At 59.7% G+C, this 23,082-nt stretch overlaps 1 protein-coding gene across 1 annotated transcript; it reads left to right on the top strand.

Moving 5' to 3' along the window:
- Positions 1 to 1,624: 1,624 nt before the first annotated feature.
- Positions 1,625 to 19,460, top strand: CDC42EP4 (CDC42 effector protein (Rho GTPase binding) 4). Its single transcript, XM_012733148.1, has 2 exons — positions 1,625 to 1,703; positions 16,659 to 19,460. Exon 2 carries the CDS (start codon positions 16,751 to 16,753, stop codon positions 17,828 to 17,830), a length of 1,080 nt encoding a protein of 359 aa, XP_012588602.1. The 5' UTR covers positions 1,625 to 1,703; positions 16,659 to 16,750; the 3' UTR covers positions 17,831 to 19,460.
- Positions 19,461 to 23,082: the final 3,622 nt, after the last annotated feature.

Here is a 23,082-nt window from a genome sequence, read left to right as displayed (position 1 = left end):
GGCGCCTGGGCCGGGCAGCCGCGCTCAGTGTCGGGGTGGAGCGGGCTCCGAGAGGAGGGGCGGTGGAGCGCCCCGCGAAGCCCAGACCCGACGGGGTTCCTCTCCCCAGAGGGGTTTGCCGGTGGCCCGGGGCGCCGCGGGGGCGGGGTGCAATGGAGGGGCCGGCTGAAAGGCCCACCCCCTTGCCCAGGAATGGGGTGTGTGTCGGTGTGGGCAGCGGCACAACAGTCGGCGGTCTCCCGAGGGGGGCGTGTGTGCGCGGAGCTCCGGCAGTAAGAACCGGGCTCTGCCGCGGTCGTGGCAGGGCGGCCGCTCGCGCACGCTGCAGCGCCCGTCGCCAGCCGGGAGACGGGAGGGAAGAGCCGCCTGGAAGGGAATGGCCGAGGGGGGCCATACTCCACCCCCTCCCGGGCCAGCCCTTCCCTCTCCGCCCGCCTCCCCGCCAGACCCGGAGGCCGAGGCGGGGAGAAACCGAGGCGCCTCTGGGGTGCAGCCGCGCCGAGAACCCCGTGTGAGCCGGGGCGGGGGCTAGCTCGGGGCCGGCTGGCGGGGAGCGGCTGGTTAATGATTGAATCGCCGGCTCGGGGCCGCGGACGCGCGGACCGGCGCTCGGAGGTCTCAGGCTCCGCCCCGCTGCCTGGAGCGCCCCCAGCCGCGGGTTCGAAACTGCCCCCCGCCCGCGCGGGCGCTGCTGGCCGGCGGCGAGCGGCGAGTGTCCGGGCCGGAGCGCCTGGCGGGAACCGCGAGTGGAGCCCGGAGGCAGGGCAGAGGCGGGCGGGCTTCCCCGGGGAGACTGAGCCCTGCGAGTGTTGGGGGCAGGGCGGGGGAGGGGGCTCCCCGCTAACTCGAACCAGATTCTTGTGTTTCCCCGATGAGACACTGCGACCTGGCTCTGGAAGTTTTTTTTTCTCCCCGGGAGAATGGCGGGGAAGCACCGCGCTGCTGCTGCCGCTGCCCTGGTCACCGCTGGCCACCCGGGCGGCCCTCCGCGGGCTTCTCGGGGCTCGGCCACTGAATGGGGAAAGGGTCCTGGGGGTCCCCGAGCTGTGAAGCCGCCCGCCCCGCTCGAGAGGGGTTGGGAGGCTCAGGGAGACGCCCTGGCCCTCACCCCCAGCTGCCATCTGGACCTGAGCAACCGTCCCCCTCGCCTGGCGTAAACAATGAGGGGCCAGGCGGCAGGGCAGGGGCCTGCCACGCAACTTCTTTGCGCTGTCTGGGTTTCTAATAACTCCCCACCGCCTCCGCCCCCTCTCCGAGGCCTGGGTGGAGGAGGGGACCACCAGCAGGATAGACTGAATTTTAAGAGAACAAAGAACACACAAAGGAAGAGGGAAACTGAACCCTGGATTTCCTCCCAGAAGCGGGGAGTTTCTGGAGCAGGGCCGGCCCCGCCAGGCCTGCCGGTAGCCCCGGAGAGCCCAGAGCACAGACACATCCACCTGGGACTGGGCGGCCCCACCCTGGTGGGACAGCCAGCACCCTGCGAACTGTGGTGGCGAACTGTGGGGGAGCCACGTGGGTTCCAGTGTCATCAGCGGCCCATGTGACCCAGCAGAGTGGTTTATCTCCTCGGGACTTGGACTTTGCCTGCCACTCCCGGAGGACGCTGCCCCTTCCCACGGCAGGGGTTGTGACCCCCAGGGGTCTGTCTTCCTGGCACCCCTGTGTCACAGTGAGCTGGCTCTCCAGAGGTGCTGTTTGGGGTGAGTCTCAGCCCCCTGCAGTCTCCGTGAGCTCCCGGGCACCCCCTCCTTGATAACTTCGGACTTCCGCTGGGAGCATTCCTTTCATTTCCTGGGGCGCCCTCCTTTTTTTTCTTTCATGATCCCTCTTTTTCCCTTTTCATTACCCTTATTCCTCCCCCCCCCCCATTCTCCCCAGCCTCCCAGGTGTGTGCCTCTCACCCTTCTGTCCTGCCCTCACTGACAACCCACAGACCAACACCACCCTGGCCTGGAGACCGAGGTCTCACAAAAAAGGGGGTGATGGGAAATGCTGAGCTGAGCGAGGGACCTTGTGAACCTTCTTTCCAAGGGAAACTTCCCAGAAAGGACCTTGAGCTGGATTCCACCTCCACCTTTGGAGTGGAGATTGATTTGTGTGGCCAGGACAGGCCCTGCCCAGGTGCGGCAGGCCATGTGTTTGATATCCCTGCCCTGCCCCTCCTCTGGATTGGTGGGAGTGGAGGGGCCAGAGGCCAGAGCATCAGAAGGATCACTCAGGGCCTGGACTGTTCCCAGCTCCCAGGAGTTTGTCCTCCCCTGGGGGAGGGGAGGAGCCTGTTCCTTGGAGGAACAGGATCTGGGTTGATGCCAGAGATAAGGCTGGGGGGTGGGGGAGAGGGTGGAGCGAGGGGGGTTGAGCAATCTTGCCCTGGAAACTGAGCACTGACCCAACTCTTCTGACCTGCTAGAGGCTCTTTCTTGACCTTGGAAAAAAGAACCCAGAGCCTGGTTCCTCACCAGCCAGCTCGGGACAGTGCTTCTGAGGTGCCCCAGGGAGACAGGCTCATGCTTGCCCCTCTGGCTAGGGCACTGGGAGGTCTGGGGGACTAGTGTGTGTGGCCGGCACGCCCCTCGGGCTTCCAGTGCCTCTAGAAGTTGCTTAGCCCTTCCGTTCCCACAGTCCCACTCTCGGGAGCACCAGTTGAAAATACACCCCTTTCAGAGCCTTGGGCTTCCTTCCAGCGAATGCACTTCAGAGTCTCCCCAGGCACTGCCAGCTGGCGGCTTGGGGCTCCTTGCCAGACTGGCAGCACTGGCATCCCAGGAACAGGGGCACAGCTAGGCTCCACTTACCTGCGGAGCTGGGGAGGGGTCTGCCTTGGGCGGAGTGACGACAGAGTGGGCGTGGCCACGAAGGAGGCCTGTTCTCACTCAGCCTGTAAGAGACCACTCTGCACCCCAGCATTTCCCCCTCACCCCGCACCCCCTGGTCCCCCCTGGCGGGAGGGCAGTGCCTGGCAAGAAAGAGCCCTGGATGTGTTCTCAAGGATGGCCCCCTCCTCCTCACCCTGGGTCAGCACCAGGGCAGTTCCCGCTTCCCAGGCGGCCTCTTCTCCACCTGGTCCACCCCATGCACTGCTCCCAGAAATCAGAAATCAGAGTCTCCTGTGAGAGAGCCAGGCCCGGAATCCTGTATCGTTAAAGGTTACTGGTAAAGAAGGGAGGCGTCCAGGTAAGGGGCGGGGTGGGGGTGGGGTCAGCCGGGAGGAGACCAAACCTCCAGCCGCTTGGTCCACCCCTGTGGGTAGGGATGGCCGGTGGAGGGCACCATCTAGATCTGGGCTTCAGAAGCTGGGAGGGCCCTGCCCCAGTTATCTCGGGGGACCTCCGTGGACTTTGAAAGGGGTCAGCCTGGAGTCTTTTGGATTAGGCATTTTGGAGAACACTGGAAGCGTGCACGCCAGGTCAGTGATGCGTCTTCTTGGAACTCAAGAGTGACCGCTGGCCGCTGTCACTAGCTCCTAGGATTCTCTGCCTCTGGGGTAGAAGGCATCACAGCCTCACCTTAGCAGACCTCCACCACCACCTCCAGGGCTCACCCTGCTTGTGATTAAGCTCCATGTTTCACGTACTGGTGTTAACATCTGTAATCTGTGTAAGTGAATAAGGAAACTGAGGCACAAATAACTCAGGCCCAGTGTGGCTTGGCCAGGTTTAAGTGGGGTCCCCTGCAGCCTCCCTCAGCCTCTGACAGGGCCCCGGTGGAAAACTTGCCAGCCTGCTCTGGAGTGAGCCCAGATCCCCTTGGCTCCCTCGGGGGACCCCGGAGTGTCCTTATGCTCCCCACTCCTCCGCTGAGCTCTGCCCCAGGAGAAAGGAAGTGAAACCCAATGCCACCTGGCAGATCTGATTTCAAGCCCAGCCGGTCCAGCCCAGCCGCTTCCTTCTGAGGCCTTGGGCTGGTGTGGGGGGGTGGGTCTCCCCAAGGAGACCCCTGCCCTGGGAACTAGGCCCCCAACACACCTCCCTGTGGCCAGCTGGTGGCTGTGTCTCCCGGTGAGGGAAGGGGGCCGACACGGGTGTCCAGGAAGAATCCTGTAAACAAAGTGACCAACGTCACTGGTCCTTGAGCCAGTGATGCCTCATCTTCCTGGTTCCCACATGTCACTTCCTGTGGCTCCCAGGTCATAGCTCACTCCTTTCTCTTCCAGCCCGGGTTGTTCTAACTCCCAGGGGACCAAGGAGCTTGCTCCCCTTCCCTCCTGCTGCCTCCCTTCCCGTGGCCCTCAGCAAAGGACTCTGGAGTGAGGAGGGAGGCAGAAGCAGGACAGAGGTGCAGGGGCTGAGTGCAGGGTTTCCAGCAAGGTGGGTCTCCTGGGGTGGGGCTGGGGGGGGTCGGACTTGTACCCCCAGGATTATCTGTCCTTTGCCGGAGTGCTGGGCAGTGGCAGAGTTTAAGTTGGGTTCTGTGTCTTGCAATTCCTGCGTAGTAACCATCCCATGTGAGAGGCCTGGTCCCCAGTTCAGAGGACTGACCGATGGGCCCTCGGGGAGAGGGAAAGTCCAAGCTTCGTCACCAGACCCAGGCGCATTCTCAGCTCTGAATCATTTAACTCTGCACTTCAGTGCTTTTACCGGCAAGATGAAGATGGTGATATTAAATCCATGGGATTGGGGCCCTCCCAGTGACCCCCACCACCAGAGAATCACATCAGGGGTTAAAGCACAGCACTGTGAAGCTGTCTGCAGCCACTGTGACATGCTGGATCTGACCAGGGAGCGACCCACGTGGCTCAGCAGAGGGAGACCTCCCGCTGCTCCCCTCAGCAGTGGAATTTGGTGGGTCTGTCTGTTCTGTGCCCCACTCTGTCTCTGGTGAATCCTTTTATCCCCCACACCTCTGGCCTGTACCCCAGCTCTTGTATGCATAAATTAAGTCAATCTTTTTTAAAAAGTAAATCCGTGGGATGGTTGAGGAGAATACCTGAGAGAGTCTTCAAATGCTGGGACATTACCTGTTTACCAAAAAAAAAAACAAAACAAAACAAAACCAGTGCAGACGAAAGCTTGGTGCAGAGTAAGCCTCACTGGATGTGAGTTTCTCTGCTCACTCCCCACCTCAGCCCTCCCCTGGTCCGGGAGGGTGAGCCTGGGGTGTCGTTTCCTGTGTGATGTTCTCGGCACACCACCATGGAGATGTTACCCAACAGCCCCCTGATTATACGCACATCACTGGGAAACCGCTTCAGTATTTTCCAGCAATGAAAAGGTAGATGATCCACCTTCTAGTGTTTTCCTGAGACTCTGAGTTGTTGGCATTTTCCCATAAACTAGTATGCCTGTAAATTTTTTTTTAAGATTTATTTTATTCATGCATATAAGAGCTGGGGTGTAGGCTAGAGATGGGGATGAGATGAGTGAGGGGATTCACTGGAGACAGTGGGGAGCAAAACAGGCTGATTGAAACTCTGCTGAGGGGAGCAGCAGGGAGACAGGAGCCGTCTGCCATGCCCTGTGGGTCACTCCCAGGCTGGGGATCGAACTTGTGCTGCAGGGGCTGCAGACGGCTTCGTAGTGCTGAGACTTAACCTTTGTATCACCAGGGAGGCCCAGTGCGGGTGAATTCTTTGAACATTATTGAGCATGTCTGTGTGACTGCAATAGTGAGCATCTTGATTAGTAGAAACATCTAGAATAACAATCAATAAGACTATAATACTAGGGTGGGGTGGGGATGAAAGGAATATTAAGCTAGTGGAACATAGGATTTTTACTTTTCTAGTAGCCTCATTTAAAAGATGAAAACAAGTCAGATTGTTTTTATGTTTTGTTTAAGCTGCTTTATCTCTGTATTGTCATCTCATCATTTAATTAGAAACCATATTAATATGATTTTTTAATATAAATTGGTTGTGGTTTTTTTTAAAGATTTATTTATTTATACATAGAGAACTGAGGAATAGGCCAGAGGTGCGGGGGTGGTGAGAGGATTCACGGGAGACAGAGAGGGGAGCAGAACATGCAGACCTGCTGAAATCCACTGCTGAGGGGAGCAGCGGGGAGACAGGAGAGGTCTGCTGTGCCATGTGGGTCACCTCCAGGCGGGGATCGAACTCGTGCTGAAGCAGTTGTGGCTAGCTTTGTAGCATGCACTCCAACCTGCTGCACCACCAGGGAAGGCCCCATATTAATAAGATTTTCCATTATTTTCATACAATGACTTCACAATCCAGTGTGTAGTTTATACTTCCAGCACATCTTCACTGCAAAATTTCACAAGTACTGAGTTAGAATTTGGATTTCAGAAAATTTACTGTTGAAAATTGAGATTCACATGCTCTGGTTGTTCTAAATATAGGTCTTCCATTAACTGAATCACATCAGTTTTTATATTTAAAATAAGAAAAATAAAATACTTAACTCCTTAGCTACCCACCAGATTTCAAACACTCACCCCCCCCGCCCCCCCTTCCTCAAGTGGCTGGCGACTGCAGTGGTAGCTGGATGGGGTTAGGCCATCGCTGGAAATGCCAGGAACAGAGATTTCTTGTCCCTCACAATGGCCCACACAATAATGGCAGACCTAGCAAATCTAGCAGATAAGAATGAGAAACACAGGAGACAAATTCTTGCTAGCTGCAGGTGAGGGGCTGTTGACACGCAAAACCCCAGAGATCCCCTCATAAAGTCCTTTAGCGTGGGGGAGATTGTACCTGTTTGATCAGATGGCCATCAATCATTTATACATCTTTAAACTGAACTTTCCACACCCGCTACCAGCTGTACCAGTCAGAAAATACAGGTGTGTAAAAGGGACTTTGCAAAACCCATTCATGATGAGACTGAGGCATGGGAGCATGGCAAGAAATGTGTCAGGCTTGTAGGAAGAAAGCCCGCACAATCAAAGGGGGGTGTCTGAGAGACTCAAACGAGTGGGTGTGATGACTTGAGGTGTGACAGTCCATTTTTCTCAAGTTGATGTATTTTTTTCCAACACCAATATAATCCCATCAGGATTGCTAAAGTCCATCTGGCAGACTACATTAGAAAAGCCAAGAATATTTTAGAGAAAATGTACAAGTAGCACCCTCATCCTAAAATACTCAAAGTGTGTTTTAAGGGTGATGGTGGAGACCTGGCGTGGCACAGGGAGCAGTGAGCAGCATGGGAAGCCCAGAGATAGGCTTGTGGGGGGTGGGGGGAATATTCGTAACAACTCTGTAAGGAATCAGTAACTTTACATCTTATTTCTTTACATGACCCACAATTTTATTAACCACAGGCAACTCTTAGTTGGTCTATTTCTTGCTAGTATTTCTTCGTATGGGTGGTTTTTATACATTACCTGGTGGTTTTAGAAGTGAACATTTTCATACGTTTAGGAGTAAGGAAGGTCTTTGCTTTATAGTACAAAATTAGACACTATGACACAGATTTGGCCACATAAAAGGAACAACAAAATCGCCATGATGTAATAATGTCTGACGTGTTTGCACAAATATTTGCAAAGTATCATGGCCAACATTTTCAGGAGATTTAACATTTGAAAAAGCCGAAAGATTAAATCCCCACCCCTTGAAAAATAGGCAAAAGATTTCAACAAGCTATTCACAAGAGAAAGGATACAGATGCTAATATGTTTGCTAATGCTCTCCCTCCTTTTTTTTTTTTTAAGATTTATTTATTTCTGCATACGGAACTGGGGTACAGGCCAGAGGTGGGGGTGGTATGTGAGAGGCGTCACCAGAGACAGAGTGGGGAGCAGAACAGGCAGATCGAGGAAGTACACTGCTGAGGGGAGCAGCAGACCGGTCAGGAGAGGTCTGCTGCGCCCTGTGGGTCACCTCTGGCTGCAGTGGCTGTGGAGAGCTTCATGTGCTGAGACTTAACCCTTGTGCCACCAGGGAGGCCCTAAAGCCCTCCCTCTTGAGTAAACAAAGAAATACACATTTCTGAGGGTGGTTATCATATGATTATTCTCAGTTTGGCCAAAGAAAATCCAAGGACTGGTGTTGGTCCTGTGTTCGTAGGACTGACTCTTGGTAAAAACTGGAGGATAAGTGAATAGTAAGAACCGAAAGTAATGTAATGCCCAAGAATGCATCCTCCGGAAATGGCTGAGGACTTAGGCAGACTGGAAGGATATTTGCTTCAGAATTCCAGTAAGACCGACGCAACTTCGCGTTCACTGGGCGTCCCCGGTGTAAAATTTAGGATATCACAATGTAACCTGAAAGAATGTAGTATTATTAACCACTTTTTTTTAGAGATTTATTTATTTATGCATACAGAACTGATGTACAGGCCAGGGGTGCAGGGGCGGTAAGAGGCTTCACCAGAGACAGAGCGGGGAGCAGAACAGGCCAGCTGATAAGTCCACTGCTGAGGGGAGCAGCGGGCGGGTCAGGAGATGTCTGCCGCGCCCTGTGGTCACCTCCGGGGCTGGTGGGGATCGAACTCATGCGGAAGTGGCTTTAGCTTCTCAGTGCTGTGCTGTAACCCGCTGCGCCACTAGGGAGGGCCCTTATTAACTATTTTATATGATAAATATTAACTGTAGTCTCATCCCAATGTGAACAATCCTTGGCCCACCTCCAAGCAAGCGTTGCTTACACAGCAAAGAGGGAAAATGTCTAAGTCAGGGTCCTTCCGTCGAAGTGTCCTGCAAATCCCCTACATAGTTGACATTTTTAATAGTTACATTGACAAGAGCAGAGAAAGTCGCATCGATGTTGTATTGAACCCAGTCCGTTCTTCATCTGTGACTCAAGCCTATGCTACATAGAAACACATTCGTGAGCTCCTTTACATCCGTTGGCATTTTGCAGTCCAGCGTGGGTGTGTGTGCAATTACCTTAGTGAGTCCACCTGGGCCACACCCCGGCAGGCTGGCGCCCCCTGTAGGCGGGTGTCCACCATTGCCCAGCCCTAGCGCTCAGCAGAAAGTGAAAGTGGTCGCGCTGGCCGGTGTGGCCTGTTTATTTGTTCCCTGTGTCTTTCACCCCAAGCCAACCCTGACAAGAGCCTGGTGTTCAGATTACCTGGGACAGGTCCACCCTCCCCCCAGCCTGCGCCTCCCCAGCCTGCGCCTCCCCAGCCGGCCAGCGGGAGGCCCGGGGAATGTGCTTCCGGTGCCTTGCAAGTGTGTAAAGCATGCAGTGAAACTTGGCTGCGCCCTGCTCACTTTCCCTTCCTTCCAGGAAGAGTCGACCAAAGCCGAGGATGTTTATCTCCAGGAAATGGCATCAGCCAGGGCAGCGCTGGGCCACAGGGACGGAGCAGTGCAGGGGGCCTGGCTGGAGGTGGAGGGAGAGGGTGGGTCTGCCGGAGCTACCCGGGAACGCCAGGAGCCGGGGAACATTTGCGGCAGGGAAATGCCTTGTTCTTGGCCGGCTCCTGCTTGGGCCCCAGCAACCCAGCTGCTGTTTCAGGGCGGCCCTCCCAGGGAATCAGGACTTCGGGAGCAGGAAGGGCAATGAGCTCCTGGGCTGGGGCAGCTCACGGGAGCCCCCTCAGGCTGCTGATCTCGAGTGGGTGAGTAGTCGATCAAGTGAGTTTGAGCCCCAGGATCTTGGTTAAGCTGACAACCCCCCCCCATCCGCGACGCCCCCAACCCCCAACACACACACACGCACATTCTAGGCCGTGGACATCGAATAGGCCTGAACATACGTTCAAGTCTGCCAGAAACGGGCTCAAATCACCACTGAATAGCTGGGGGAGTGAGGGAGCCTCCGTTTCCCTTTCTGTAAAGTGGGGGCCATCACGGCCTTGCCCTGGCGGGGTGAGGGCAGGAGGGTGTCCTCAGCGCGAGGCCTGGCAGGCAGCAGACGCCCAGAACCTGGGAATGTGGACGGTGTTGCTGCCTCTGCACGGGACGGCAGCAGTTCAGGAGCCCTGCGGTGCTGGTTGTCCTGGGACAACCCCTCACTCCCATTCTAGTTTTCTCTGCTGCCAGCAGCTGTCAGGAGCCGGGGCTCCAGCAGCAACAGAACCTTCCCCGCCCAGATCTCAAGTAGGCTCCCACTTGGGTCTCCCGCCCTGTGGGAGCCAGGCCCCGCCTCGGGCCTCATGGAAACTGGCCGGGCGCGGGGGTGAGGTGATGCTATCTCATCGTGAGACTCCAGCATTGGGGGGCAGCTTTGGGAAGGAGCACTTTGGGGCGTCCTAATCTCCTCCCAGATAACTTGGGGGTAAAAGGAGGTGTCCAGCTTAGGCAGGTTTGGGGGGAGGGCGAAGACAAGCATCAAGGGGAGACGTGTCGAGAAGATTCTGGCCCAGATCGGCCCTCCCCACCCAGTGCCTTGAGCTCCGAGAACCAGATTGTTCTTAGCTGGTTTAGAAGTTAAGTCTTCCTTGAGCCTTTGATGCTTTGGGATTTTATTACTATTATTATAAAAACAGCATCACCACATTAAGCACCCTGTGTCAGAACCTGCACCCCCTGCCCGGCATGGCTGCTGGACGTCTCTGCCTCTTCAGTCTCGGTTTGCCAAGGCACATGTGTGCAGGTTGCGATCGCTCTGTGTCAGCCAGTCTAAATCCAGCCTGTGGTTCTGGACGCTATTGGTGAACCGTTTTCTGGGGGGAAGCGGGGTGTCCTAGCCCTCCTTTTGTGCCTGCATGATGAGCCACGGAGCTGGTGGGCCCGTTTTCTCAGCCATGTCCTTACCGTTGGGCATTCGGTCCTTTCCAGCCTTTTCTGTCACCAGGGAAGCTGGCTTTGGAGTGGCCGAGGGTGCGTTGTCAGTGTGGGGGGTGTCCGGTCAGGCCTGTAAAGCCACAGCTGAAGGAGCTTTGGGTCATCAGGCCGCAGGACCCCTGGGTCGTCTGGACTCTCGGCCCAGGGCCCAGGGCCCTCCCCCGCTGCCTGGCGGGAGGGAAGCCCTTCCCTCCTCCCTGCCCCTCCGTTCTGTGTTATCTGGGGAGGACCTTCAGATTGGGGGTCAGGAGCCCTGGGCTCCTGCCAGGCCGTCTCCCCACCCAAGACTCTCAGCAGTGCTCCTGGGGTGCTCTCCCGCACCTCTCCGTCTTGGCCGTCTCCACGGTTGCGGGCAACCCTGATGCCTTAGTGAGAGTCATGTGTGGCACCGGGGGTGCTATTTTTTAAAATAAAATAAAATGCCCCAGCTGTATTTTAGCATGAAGAACCACTGAGGTTAGGAAAGAAAACGCTGGAATCTTTTTAAAAAGAAGGAAAACGGGAGTGTGTTGTCGTGTATTAGCAGACGCATGTAGCGCGAGCGGGCACGTGTGTCAGCTGCACGTGGGTGTGCACCTGTGTGTCAGGTGCACGCATGTTGTACACACTCAGACTGCGAGCGCCGTGTCCCCCCCACGCCATGGGCTGGGAGGGAGCCGTGGTGTGCGGAGAAGCCCTGGTCAACCCCCGACCTGAGGGACCCTAAGGCAGGTCCCTTAACGTGTTCTCGGGCTCTGGAAGCTCCCTGCACACCCCCGTCATGACACGAACACAGAAGCGGTGCACGAGTGAGGTGCCGAGTCCAGGTTCTTGCTGCGTGGCTGTCCAGGCCCAGGTGAGGTTCCGACGGGGAGCTCACCCTGCAGCCGGCCCCCTTTCAAATCCCAGGGCTCGGGCAGTAGTGGGTGAAGGAGCTGAAAGATCCAGTGAGACTCAAGTCACCTAAAACCTCAGCCCCCACGGAAGGTTCTGGAGCATGTGACAATGCAGCCACAGTGCTTGCTGGTTCACTTAGCTGCTGTCAACTAAGTGAAAGTCCTCGGCGCTTGCTGGGCCTGCTTATCTTGCAGGTTAAGGCTGGTGCTGTTCCAGAAAGCACTGGATCTTTCTCTCTGGACAAAAGCCTCTCACCTCTTCCAGAGAGGTGTGACCGCATTGCTCTGCGTTTCTTGCACAACCCCCTCCCTGTTGTGCTAGCTGGCAGACTTGCGGAGCAGAATGCCACCCCCAGGTTGGCAAAGCTCAGCTCTACCTACTGGTGGAATGTTGGCCACACCCCTGGGAGAGAGGCCGTCTCCCCTGAGCAGCGCTGCGCAGATGCCTGGAGCTGGAAGAGGTTCTCCTTTGATTCCGCACTTTGTCTCATGCCCCGTCGGGACCGGCAGCTGCTCCTCGGGTCTCTGTGTCCCAGGGGAGCCCCTAACATGCCCTTCTGTCCATCTCCTTAGCCGCCCCCACCTCCTGGCCCCCAGACTGAATGCCGCCCCCTTCCCTTGCTCCGGGACCGGCCTTGGGGGCCTGCACAGTTCAGCCGGGACTCGTGCCACCAGGAACCCAGGCTCCCCTCACCGGGACACCCTCCACGCTCCCGCCAGTCTCCCCGGGAGGCTCTGGTGACCCGGCTCCTGGCACTGGCTTTCATTCTTTTTTTTTTTTTTTTTTTTAAGATTTATTGATTTATGCATACAGAAGTGGGGCACAGGCCAGAGGTGCGGGGGTGGTGAGAGAGTTCACCAGAGACAGAGTGGGGAGCAGAACAGGCAGGTCAACTGAAACACCCTGCTTGAAGCGAGCAGTGGGAGACAGGAGGGCCTGCTGCGCCCTGTGGGTCTCTCCCTGACTGGGGATCGAACTCGTGCAGCACTGCACAGTGCTGCGCTTTAACCCATTGCACCACCAGGGAGGGCCCGGCTTTCAGTCTATTTTGCTCTGGGCCTTGGCACGTGCCCTCTGCTAGAATGTTCTGGACGGGCTGGATCCTTCTCATCGTCTGTTCCCAGCTGGCATAGCCCCTTCCTCGGGGAGCCTCTTCAGCCCCCGTAACTCCCACACTTGCTCGCATCGCCTCAGAGAGGGTTTTATGTGCCTGTTTACAGCCCGGCCCCCACCCATCGCTCTCCGTGCCCTGGGAAGGCAGGGACCTGTCCACCCTGTTATTTTCACTGGTCTGACTCCAGGGCCTGGGAGTGAGTGGGTGTGCAGGAAGCCAATGAGAGGCGGGCGGGGGGGGAGGGGGGAAGTGGGGGGAACGGAGCCCGTGGAGACCATCCGAGCCCCACCGAGGTCCCGAGGGCCAGAAGCCCTCCGCAGGCTGGTGTCGGTGGTTGGCTGGCACAGCCCCGGGAGAACTGTGAAGCAGCTGCCCCGTGCAGTGGGGGTTGAAGCTTGTGTGCTCTGTGCCCTGGTCAGCTGGGGGTCTGCCGGGCTGCCGCAGGGGCTCGGGCCTGTCCTGTGCCTGGGTCCAGTCCACCGGGCCTCTGGAGCACGGCTCAACCCCTGCGCCCCTGGGAGCTGACGGGCTGGACAGTCCACGCATGGAGGGTTCCCCAGGGTAGAGCTGAGCCCAGGGTGTGGTTAGTGTAAACCCTGCCGCAGTGCTTAGAGGAATGTTCTGTGGTCAGGGGGCCAAGGCAGAGGAAGCTGGTTTCGCCAGAGGCTGGGAGGGTCAGGGAGAGACAGTTGCTGCTCCAACTTTGCCCTGCCAGGAGAGTGGGAAGTGGCTTCCGGGGTGGGGTGGTGGGGGGGGGCGGGGTGGGGGTTCCAGCCCTGGGCAGGCTAAGGGGAGTGGCCGAAGTCTATTTTAGTCAACTTGTGCAGAGTTGAGTCATGGTCCTTAGCAAAACCCCCACCACCACCTCCAAAGCCATCGTGCTCCCTAGGCATGATCCCCTTCCAGGGGCACACAGGGCTCCCCACCTGCCCCCCAGGTTGGCCCAGGCCGCCTGCTCATGCTTACGCTCCTGGTTCCATTGCCTCGCCCCCAGACCGTTCCCCGTCAGACACTTCGGGTGACTTGACATCACGGAGGAACCATGAAGTCCAGGACCCAAGTCACCCATGAGTGAGCTCTTGTTTGTCCGTCCAGTCTGAGCTCCAGAGGACCCCCACACCCTCAGGACCTCTGATGAGACAGGGTGACCAGTGGGTGACTCCATCCAGCTCCCTGGGACTTCTGCCCGCCAGATGTTGAATGAGTCACAAAGCCCTGTTCCTACCCCCAAGGAGAAGGCCAGAGGCAGCAGATGGCTTCACGGACCCCCTCTGTCTTTTCTGGCTGTTGGGCCCGTGCGGGGTACGGGTGGCCTGGGGTGGGCCAGTGCCACACACAGGTTGCAGCTGTCCCCACTGACCCCTCTGGCACCCTGTAGCTTCACCCGTGTGGATGTGCCAGAGGGGGTCTGGGGCAGGTGGGTCCCTTCCTCCCCGGCCAGTGTCCAGGGCCCCAGGCCATCTCTGCTGAGCCCTGGGCAGCCAGGCCTGTGGCTCCCGTCTCCTCTGCCCGCACGTCAGGGAAACACAGCCCTTGAGATGCTTGCGGGGGCCGGGATTCCTGCCATTGCCCGGACCCCTGCGTCACGTGAGGGTCCCACAGTGCCGGCCCCTCTCGTCCCTCCCTGCCCAGCCCGCCCCTTTTGTTTCCCTCCCTTACCTGGCATGTGGCACACGCTTTATTTCCACGCGTGTCCTTATCCCAGGGTGCTGCGAGCCCGTCTGGGGACATTTTGGCAAAGGCCAGCGATCCTGCCCGGCACCAGGAGACCGGCTCATGTGTCAGCGGGCTAGGGACCGCCTCCTGAGGGGAGCAGTGCCGTTTGCTCTGGCAGGGAGGGCTAGTCCAGTGGTGAAGGTGCCTGACCAGTGTGCCGCCCCCCAAGGCTTCGGGCCTGGCTCTGCCCTCTGGGGCATACCCCTGGAGACGCCGTGTCCTGCCGGCCTGTCCTCTTGGGCCCCCCAGGTAGGCCCTTCTCTCCTGTCTCCCTGAGATCCCGGGGCCAGGGGCCAGCCAGCAGGGGCCTGTGGGCAGCTGAGAACAGGGCACCGGGCTCTGTCTGTGTCATGCCCTGCAGCAGCAGGAGCCCGAGGCGCTCTCACTGACGGTTGATTTGAATCTGATTCCTGCCAGTGCCGGGTGTGTTCCAGCAACTCCACCTTCCCTTTCTATTTTTTAGCCAAATAGAACACCCCAGCCCAGATTGGCCTGGCCCCCCTTGGCTGGCCTGGAGATCGCAGGTGGCAAGTCCTTCCTGGAGCAGTGCGTGGGCAGGGCCCTCGGACCTAGCCGCGGCCCTCAGGCCAGAGCTGGCCCACCGCTCGTTTGTGTCAATAGAGCTGCACTGGCCATGGCCACACTGTCAGCTACAGAGTTTACCACCATGTTCTTACTCCCAGGCAGGGCTGAGCCTCTGCCAGAGACGGCATCTTTGCCCACAAAGCCAAGTCTTCACTCTCTGGCCCTCTGTGGAACCCACTTGCCCAACCCCTGAGCCGGGAGCTCACTGTCTGTTAGAGATTAGATGGAGGGCTCAGGTTAGGGTTAGGGGAGAAGGAGGAGAGTGAGGAGGGTGGCTGACGGCAGTCGGCCACCTAAGGCCTTCCAGGAAGTTCTCTGTTTGCTGGAGTGATGAGCAGTTCAGCTAACCACTGGGTGGGGGCACTTGCTGACCGGGGTGCCGTCAGACTGGCCGCTGGACATGGGGCCCAGGACACTGGGAGGACAAGCCTGGAGGCCGGCCTGTGGGCTGGCAGCAGAGGGGGTGACCCTCGGCGGGGGCGGGGGGCCGTGCAGGCCTCGCAGCAGGTGTCTGAGGCCCCGTGGGCTGTGAGCAGCTGGCTGGGGTCAGTGCTTAGCAGGCCGCTGGGACCTCCGGAAGCTCCTAGTCCAGTGGGGAGATGACGGGCCAGCCAGCAGGTTATGCGGCTGGGAGGAGGCAGGGAGGACTCACCCTGGCCAAGGACGTGTGTCCGTAGAGCCCAGGGGACAAGCTCGGACGGGGCAGGCACGTGCACAGGGGAGCTGCGAGCCGCACATGAGGAGGAGGCAGGCGCTGGCCACTGGGCCGAGGGTTTGGACTGAGGAGCATGCGGTGACTTTTGTTTTGGCTACAAGGTGAAGGATGAGGCAATAGGGGAGCAAAGGGGGGCCTGGGGACTCATGTCGCGCCTCGGCAGGGGGCGAGGTGGCTGGAGGTGGCTGATGCTTGCACGGGAGTGAGCCTTGCAGTGAGGGCGCCTTGGGACTGTGCTATGAACAGCAGTGGGAGGCACGCCGGCCCTGGTGCCCGGGCCCAGCCCTGCCCGCCTTCCTCTGTTAAACCCCGACTCCGCTCCCGCCACCCTGCTCAGTCCTAAGCTCCCGCTCGGCACTGGCACCAGACCCCTCCGACTGCTGGCGGGGTCTCAGCTCCGCACTTCATCTCGACCCATGCTGGGAGCTGCATGGCCAGAGCCCCGCTCTGCTGGGCTCTAGGCTGGTCATCCACACTGGACGCAGGGAAGGCGTCCTCCGCCAAGAGCCAGGGCCCGGGTGGTGGCCAGGCGGGTCCCCGTTTATGGGACAGCCAACGAGGACGGAAGGCCGGGGAGCTGGTTCTGTGGGTCCCGGCAGCCCCGCCCAATGCTGAATCAGAACGCCAGCTGGGCGGCCTCTGGGGCCTGCCTGTCCCTCCTGAGCACCATGACTCAAGTTGAGGTGTTCCCGCGCGTGGCAGGGATTGAGGTCAGCCGGCAGGAAGCGTGTGACTGCCCCCCGAGTCACAGCCCAGGCTCTGGGCCATGGAAGTGCTGTGTGACGCCCTTTTTTGGGGCACCTTGAGAAAGGTCACCCCTCAAGTTTCAGGGAGAGCGTCTGGGGCTGCTTGCACCCCATCAGCAAAAGTCACTCCCCTAGCCTGAAAACCTGTGGGTGAGGAAACCGGCAGGTTGTGACATTGACCACTGGCGGATTGTTTTGAACAACAGCCCGGGGCAGGGGGGCTCGCTGCTGGCTGACCCTTGCTGCTGTTCTCTTGCAGCCCTGTGATCCGCTGGCCATCGCTTCCGATTTGACCCCCGCCGACCTGCCAGCTGCCTCGGGGTCCTGCCCCCACCCCTTCCGCCAGACAAGATGCCGATCCTTAAGCAGCTGGTGTCCAGCTCGGTGCCCTCCAAGCGCCGTTCCCGAGTGGACCTCACGGCGGAGATGATCAGCGCCCCGCTGGGGGACTTCCGCCACACCATGCACGTGGGCCGAGGCGGCGACGCCTTCGGGGACACCTCCTTCCTCAACAGCAAGGCTGGCGAGCTGGACGGCGAGTCCCTGGAAGAGCAGCCCTCGGCCTCTTCCTCCTCCAAGCGCAGCCTCCTGTCCCGGAAGTTCCGCGGCAGCAAGCGGTCACAGTCGGTGACCAGAGGCGACCGGGAGCAGCGGGACATGCTGGGCTCCCTGCGGGACTCGGCCCTGTTCGTCAAGAATGCCATGTCCCTGCCGCAGCTCAACGAGAAGGAGGCCTCCGAGAAGGGCCCCGGCCAGCTGCCCAAGAGTCTGTCGTCCAGCCCCGTGAAGCAGGCCAGTGGTGGGGAGGGCGGTGCTGAGGACGAGGGTGTGGGCGAGGCGCCTGCACCCCGGCGCAACGGGGCCACCGGCCCCCACTCCCCGGACCCCCTCCTGGACGAGCAGGCCTTCGGGGCCCTGACGGATCTGCCCGTCGTGCAGAAGGCGCCTGGCTACGGGCTGAAGCACGCTGAGTCCATCATGTCCTTCCACATCGACCTGGGGCCCTCCATGCTGGGCGACGTCCTAAGCATCATGGACAAGGAGGAGTGGGAGCCGGAGGAGGAGGAGGGTGGCGGTTACCATGGAGACGAGGACCCAGCGGGCAGTCTCACCCAGCGGCCGCCCCTGGCCTCCGTCCCTGCCCTGGCCCCGCAGGAAGGCAGGGCGGGGCCCGACTTGGCCCCGCCGCCCTCCCAGGCTCTGCAGGACGAGGGCTGGGCAGCAGCGGCCCCCAGCCCCGGCTCGGCCCGCAGCGTGGGCAGCCACACCACGCGGGATAGCAGCTCCCTCTCCAGCTGCACCTCGGGGGTGCTGGAGGAGCGCAGCCCCGCCTTCCGGGGGCCGGACAGCGCCCGGGCCACTCTCCCCAGGCAGCCTGACAAGGAATTCTCCTTCATGGATGAGGAGGAAGAGGACGAGATCCGAGTGTGAGGCCCTCGGGAGCCCCACGCTCTTGGCCTCACCGCCCGGCTCAGCCCACGGCCCCTGCCCCCTGCAGTGGGGGCAGCCAAGAGCCTGGTGGGCAGGACCCTGGACCTCACGCAGGAGGGGCGTTGGCCTAGCCGGAGGGCCTTGAAGGGCCTGGGGAGCTGGCAGGCGTGCCAGATGGGTGCCTGGCTTCACCGCACCCCCTGCCGTCCCGGGCCCTCCAGACGGGCGGTGTTCTCACAGCAGAAACCAGTTTTCCTCTTCCAGGCCCATTTTCTCCGCCCTGACCTCAAATGGAGGCCAGATGCCAACCTGAGTTCTTGGCCCATGCAGCAGTAGCAGGTCAGCCCCGGGGCAGCCAGGGAGGCCACGTCCCTCCTGGCCCCTCCTGGCCTTGAGCGCTGCCTGGCAGCACTGCTGGGGAAAGGGGGTGTCACAGCCCCCCCACACACCTGGCCCCCACACCAGCAGCCTGGAGCCCTCGGAGTAAACCCGACTGAGGATTTGTACACTCAGTGCAGCCCCTTTCGGGGTGAGAAGGACCGGACACGGAAAGGTCCAGAAGGGGCTAGGAGCAGGCCTGGGCACAAGCTGGGCCCGGGGCTGTTCGTTCTCACCTGTTGTGTTTAGATCCTTCTAGAGCAGCATCAGGAACAGAGTTAGCAATTCGGCCACCAGAAGCCAGGAGCCAGAAGGGAAGGAGGCCTGTGTAGGAGACCTGAATAGAAGTCTCCCCTGGAAGATTCACAGTGAATACTTAGCACACTTCATCCGAGGAGGAGACCCCAGCGCAGCGAGGACTAGGCTGCCACACTTTATTTAGAACCATATGGGGTGTCTGTGTGCACTTGTCTAACCCCCTCCCCCCGCCAGATGTTAACAGCTGAAGGTGGCCATTGTAGAAATTTCTGGAAAATAGTTTTTTAACAAATAATATATCGTTCCAGGGGGAGGGAGTAAAAGCTCCTTTCTGACCCAGTGTTTCCTCCCACCCCCATCCTGCTACTTCCCCTTCCTTTCTCAGGCCTCTGCCAGCTTGAGCCACCCTCCCCCACTTCTGAGGCCAGGCCCCGCGGGCATAGGATTGCCAGATTTAGCAACAAAACAACCAGAATGCCAGTGAAATTAGGATTTCAGGTATCCAGCGGATAGTGGGATAGTGTGTGTGTGCTCTCTGCTATGTTTGGAGCGTATGAATGCTTAAGGGAGATTTGTCTTTCTGGAAGTCAGATTCCTCTCTGTCCTAGGGGGTTGAGAAGAAGCTTGGGTGTGAACGCCAGGGCTGCTGAAGGTTTTTCTGTCCTGGGGACGGGCAGACCCACCCTCCCTCCCGGGGCAGCCCCAGCCCAGCCCCGGGTGGATGCAGCTGCCCACCCCACCCCACTCCTCCCCTCCTTTGCTGGATCCTGACCTGACTGAGACCCTGACTTAGTCCCTGATCCCAGCGTCCCTTGGTGCTCTGGTTCCAGTAGCTTCCAGTAGCCTATCTCCCTTGGCGGGGGGAGGACGGGGAAGGGTGGGGTGGCCCCATCTGCTGCCTTGAGACCCATCCAGACAATGGCCAGTCCCAGATTCTAAACTGTATATTTTTTTCATGATATTGTTAAAACAGCAAGGAACCATTAAAAAGCTCTGCAGCACACCTGTGTCCATCTCTGGCTTTTCCAGAATGGGGGGGAAGGGTGAGGGTACAGAGGCTCCTGGGGCTGCTGTCCCCTGCCTTGGGGTCCAGAGGCAGCTTCTCTCTGCCCCTTGGGGGCCCTCCCCCTCCTGTCCCAGGACAAGTCACCCTAATGGCTGCCTGTCAGTGGGGAGCCTGCGCTTAGTCACTCAGCTGCTTGGAGCCTGTTATCTGCACAGTGGGGCTGCGGCTGCTTCTCCAGAGCTGGGGTGCAGACCGGTTCCCAAAGCTGTCATCACAAAGAAGGGGCCCTCCCCCAGGGCCAGCAGGGCTGGCGCCACCAGAATGGGGACAGGCCAGAAAGGGCCCCTCCCTGCTCTAGTTCACTTGTCCTGCAGCCTTAGCTTCCAGGCTGTGCCCTCCCCACCCCCACGGTCCCCTGAGACGGCCCAGCGGTCACCTTCTCCTACGGCATCAGAATGGCGATTCCAAGCCCTCTTCTCACCATTACCAGTTTTCTCTAAGCTCTAGCACTTGGGAAAATGAGAACGGGTTTTGGGACTCCTCCCCCAGCTGGCCCAGCCCCAGCCTCCCCACCTTCCCCCCTCCACAGGCACCTACAAGAACACACCAGCTCTCCATGAGCCGAAGCCGCCCCTGTCCCCCCATCTCGCGACCGTGGGTCCGGTCTCCCTGCATAATATTGAGAGTCATAATCAAAATGTCACCCAGGTCTCCCTGGGGTGTGGCGGGGCTGAATTAAGAGCAGGCGGTGGGTGTCCCTGGGGGAAGGGGTGGACTGAATGGCACAGCCCAGCAGCAGGGTGGGTGCCTAGGAGCCGCGTTCTAGCTGGATTGCAGAGAGGGGGCGCGGGCCAGCGAGGCCCAGCAGATGCAGACTGGCGGGCTGCGCCGCCAGGTCTCAGCATAAGCCCCCACGGCAGCCACAGCCACGCACTGGTATTGCAGCGTCCAGGACTCTTGACGGAAAACCACCAGCCACTGAGGGCCCGGGCCTGTGGGGAGACCGGGCTGGACCCAGAACGCCAGCTGAATGGGCCTGCTGGTCCAGAATGGGGTAAACGGACCAGTGGGCCGAGCCAGCAGGCGCTGACCTTGGCTGGCTGTGTGGCCTTGCCCCACTAAGTCCACCCTGGGCAGCCTCAGAGTGCCCAGCTGAGACCAGCGCACTCTCCCCAGGAGCCGCGTTTGCAGTGAGGTCCTCTGTTGGCTTCGTGCACAGACACAAGCCAGCCCCCTGGGTGGCTTGGGCTTGGGGGTTCTATGCTCTTTCCCTTTTGGGCTCAGGCTCACCTGAGAAACCCAGGGTGTCACCTTTCGGCAGCCCCGAGGGAGGGCCCCTCCACCTCTGACAGCTCAAACTGGAGCCAGGAACCGCTACCACTCCTGGGCGTCAAGGAGGTTATTTTAATTCAGATTGCAGCTAAGGTTTCCAGACAGGTGGACCCCAAAGCTGCCTATCCCAGGTGGGCAGCAGTTACGGCCTCCAGATGCGTCTGCCCCAGCCGCCCAGGGCCAGCATCCACCGGGTGACTCCCGGCTCAGGAGTCCTGTCTCGGCCGGGGCTCAGCTTACACCCCTCAGGCTCAGAGGGCCCCGACTGTCCTGCCAGGGCTGCGTGTGGCCCCGTGTGTTGGGGCTGCCGTCTTCCAGGCGCTCTTCTCGCTGCCAACCTCATCTAGCTGTCCTGAGAACCTGAGGGTGCCACTGACGCCGCCCCATTTTACAGATGAGGACATGGAGGCAACTCCAAGTATGGGAGTAGGCGCGGCCCTGTGGGGAGCCGACTTGGAGAGACGGGGTGCTGGCCAGCGAGGCCCAGCACATGCAGACACCCGAGGGGGTCGTGACCCCCAGTGTCAGCGTAAACCCCCTTCTTAGCTTAAAACGGAGATTAAAAACGGAGGCTCAGACACATGCTCTCGCTCCCAAGTCCTCACGCCGGGAGATGGACTGACCAGGTGGGGCAGTGACCGGCTGGGTGAGCAGCCCAGAGAGAGGCCTGCCGAAGGCCCAGAGTGGACGCGCCGGCAGCTCCAGGTCCCTGCCAGCAGCTGCTGCTGATTCACAGCAACCAAAGGACCCGCCAGGTGGTGCAAAGGTCAAGTGCGTGAGGCGAGCAAGGCCTGCCCACCACAGGTCAGCCGGGCTGGCCTCAGCCTCCGTGGAAGCCTTGGCCTCTCAAGCCGGCAGCCTCAGGCCTGTGGCCTGCTGAACTGGGGACTCGGAGGCAGCCGAGGGAGGGGCGCCTGGGTGGGCGGACCTTTGGAGTGTAGGCGCCGGCTGGGCTTGCCCACTCCCAGGCCTAGGCCCCTCCTGGCCGGCCCTCTCGCCCTGTCCAGCAGCCTGCACACAAATCCCTGGACCCTGAAGGCCTCTTTCATGCTGCAGGAATAATCCCGGTTAGAGTGAAAACGGAGAACCTGTGCAGCTACTCCACTTGCCATCTCCCGGCCCTGTGGCTTCCCGCCAACAGCCAGCTGGGAGGCTGGAAAGAACCGGGAGGGAGAGGAGTCTGCGGGCAGATGGATGTTGGTGGTTTTGCCTCTAAAACCTGTTGCTCTACCCCCCGGGCTGCTGGTCTCCGAGAGCGAGTCTCCAGGAAGGGCAGAGAAGCCTGGAATAGCCGGAATAGCCGCTGCCGCAGCAGGACACCGGCCTCACAGCACTGGCGGTCAGGAGTGCCAGGCCATGGTGCGGGGCCGGGCCCGGGTGGCTCTGCTTTTACGGCCCGCTTTGCTCCCAAAGGGACTGGAGGCAGCTTGCAGGAGTACAAAACACACAACAGGACAAAAACAGATCCGAAAATAAACAAAGCTGGGACACACATGTGCTGAGCCCACAGCTATTCGGGGGGGCGAGCGGGCAGGGGCCGCCTCCGTCTCCAGGGCGGGCCGCCAGCTGGACCCCAAGTGCCCATCAGTCACAGCGAGGAGGGAGTCCACCTGCCGCAAGAGGCCTGCCGGCAGCAGCTCAGGTACTTCTGACCCCGGGGCCTGCAGGGGAGCCCTCCCGAGACCTGGGAGGGAGCAGGGCTGGGGCCCACCCTGAAGTCTTCTCCCAGACCCAGGCCTGCAACCCCCGTCCAGGGGTTCATCTGCCCCGTCTGGATGCGTCTGGATGCGCAGGATGCCAGCGCAGATCAACACAACCGCTGGCTCGAGGGAGGGCAAGACCCAAGTGCTGCAGGTCTTTGATCCGTGAGAGAAGCCAGACGCTTCCAGAGCAGGCCTCACAGCCTGGCTCAGCACTATGGCAGTGGGGTCCCTGTTGTCTTAGCCCCTGGGAAGTGTCTGGCTTTGTAGGGGGCTGGGCAGCTGCACCCCCCCACCAGTAATTTACCCATAATGTCCCCAGACACAGCCGATGTTTGTCAGCTCCCAGCGGGGTGTGCGGTGACTTTTTTTTCCTTTTTCGTAAAGGCCAAGTTAAGATAAAAATGTCTCAGGTCAGGTATTTTTTATTCAAATGGTGAAAAGCCTCAGGAAGTCCCTTCAGGGGAGACATCTATCCTCACAACTTAAACGTCACCTGTACCAGGAGGGAGAGAAGCCTCACAGAGCGGCTTTCTAGTCAGGGGGAGGAGCGTGGCCATCTAGCACGGCAGGAAGTC

Source organism: Condylura cristata, unplaced genomic scaffold (genome assembly GCF_000260355.1).
Source record: "Condylura cristata isolate star-nosed mole 26May11 unplaced genomic scaffold, ConCri1.0 scaffold00038, whole genome shotgun sequence".
Classification (NCBI taxonomy): Eukaryota; Metazoa; Chordata; class Mammalia; order Eulipotyphla; family Talpidae; genus Condylura; species Condylura cristata.
The sequence above is the reverse complement of the archived record's forward strand: the minus strand, read 5'-3'. Positions and strand labels throughout refer to the sequence as shown.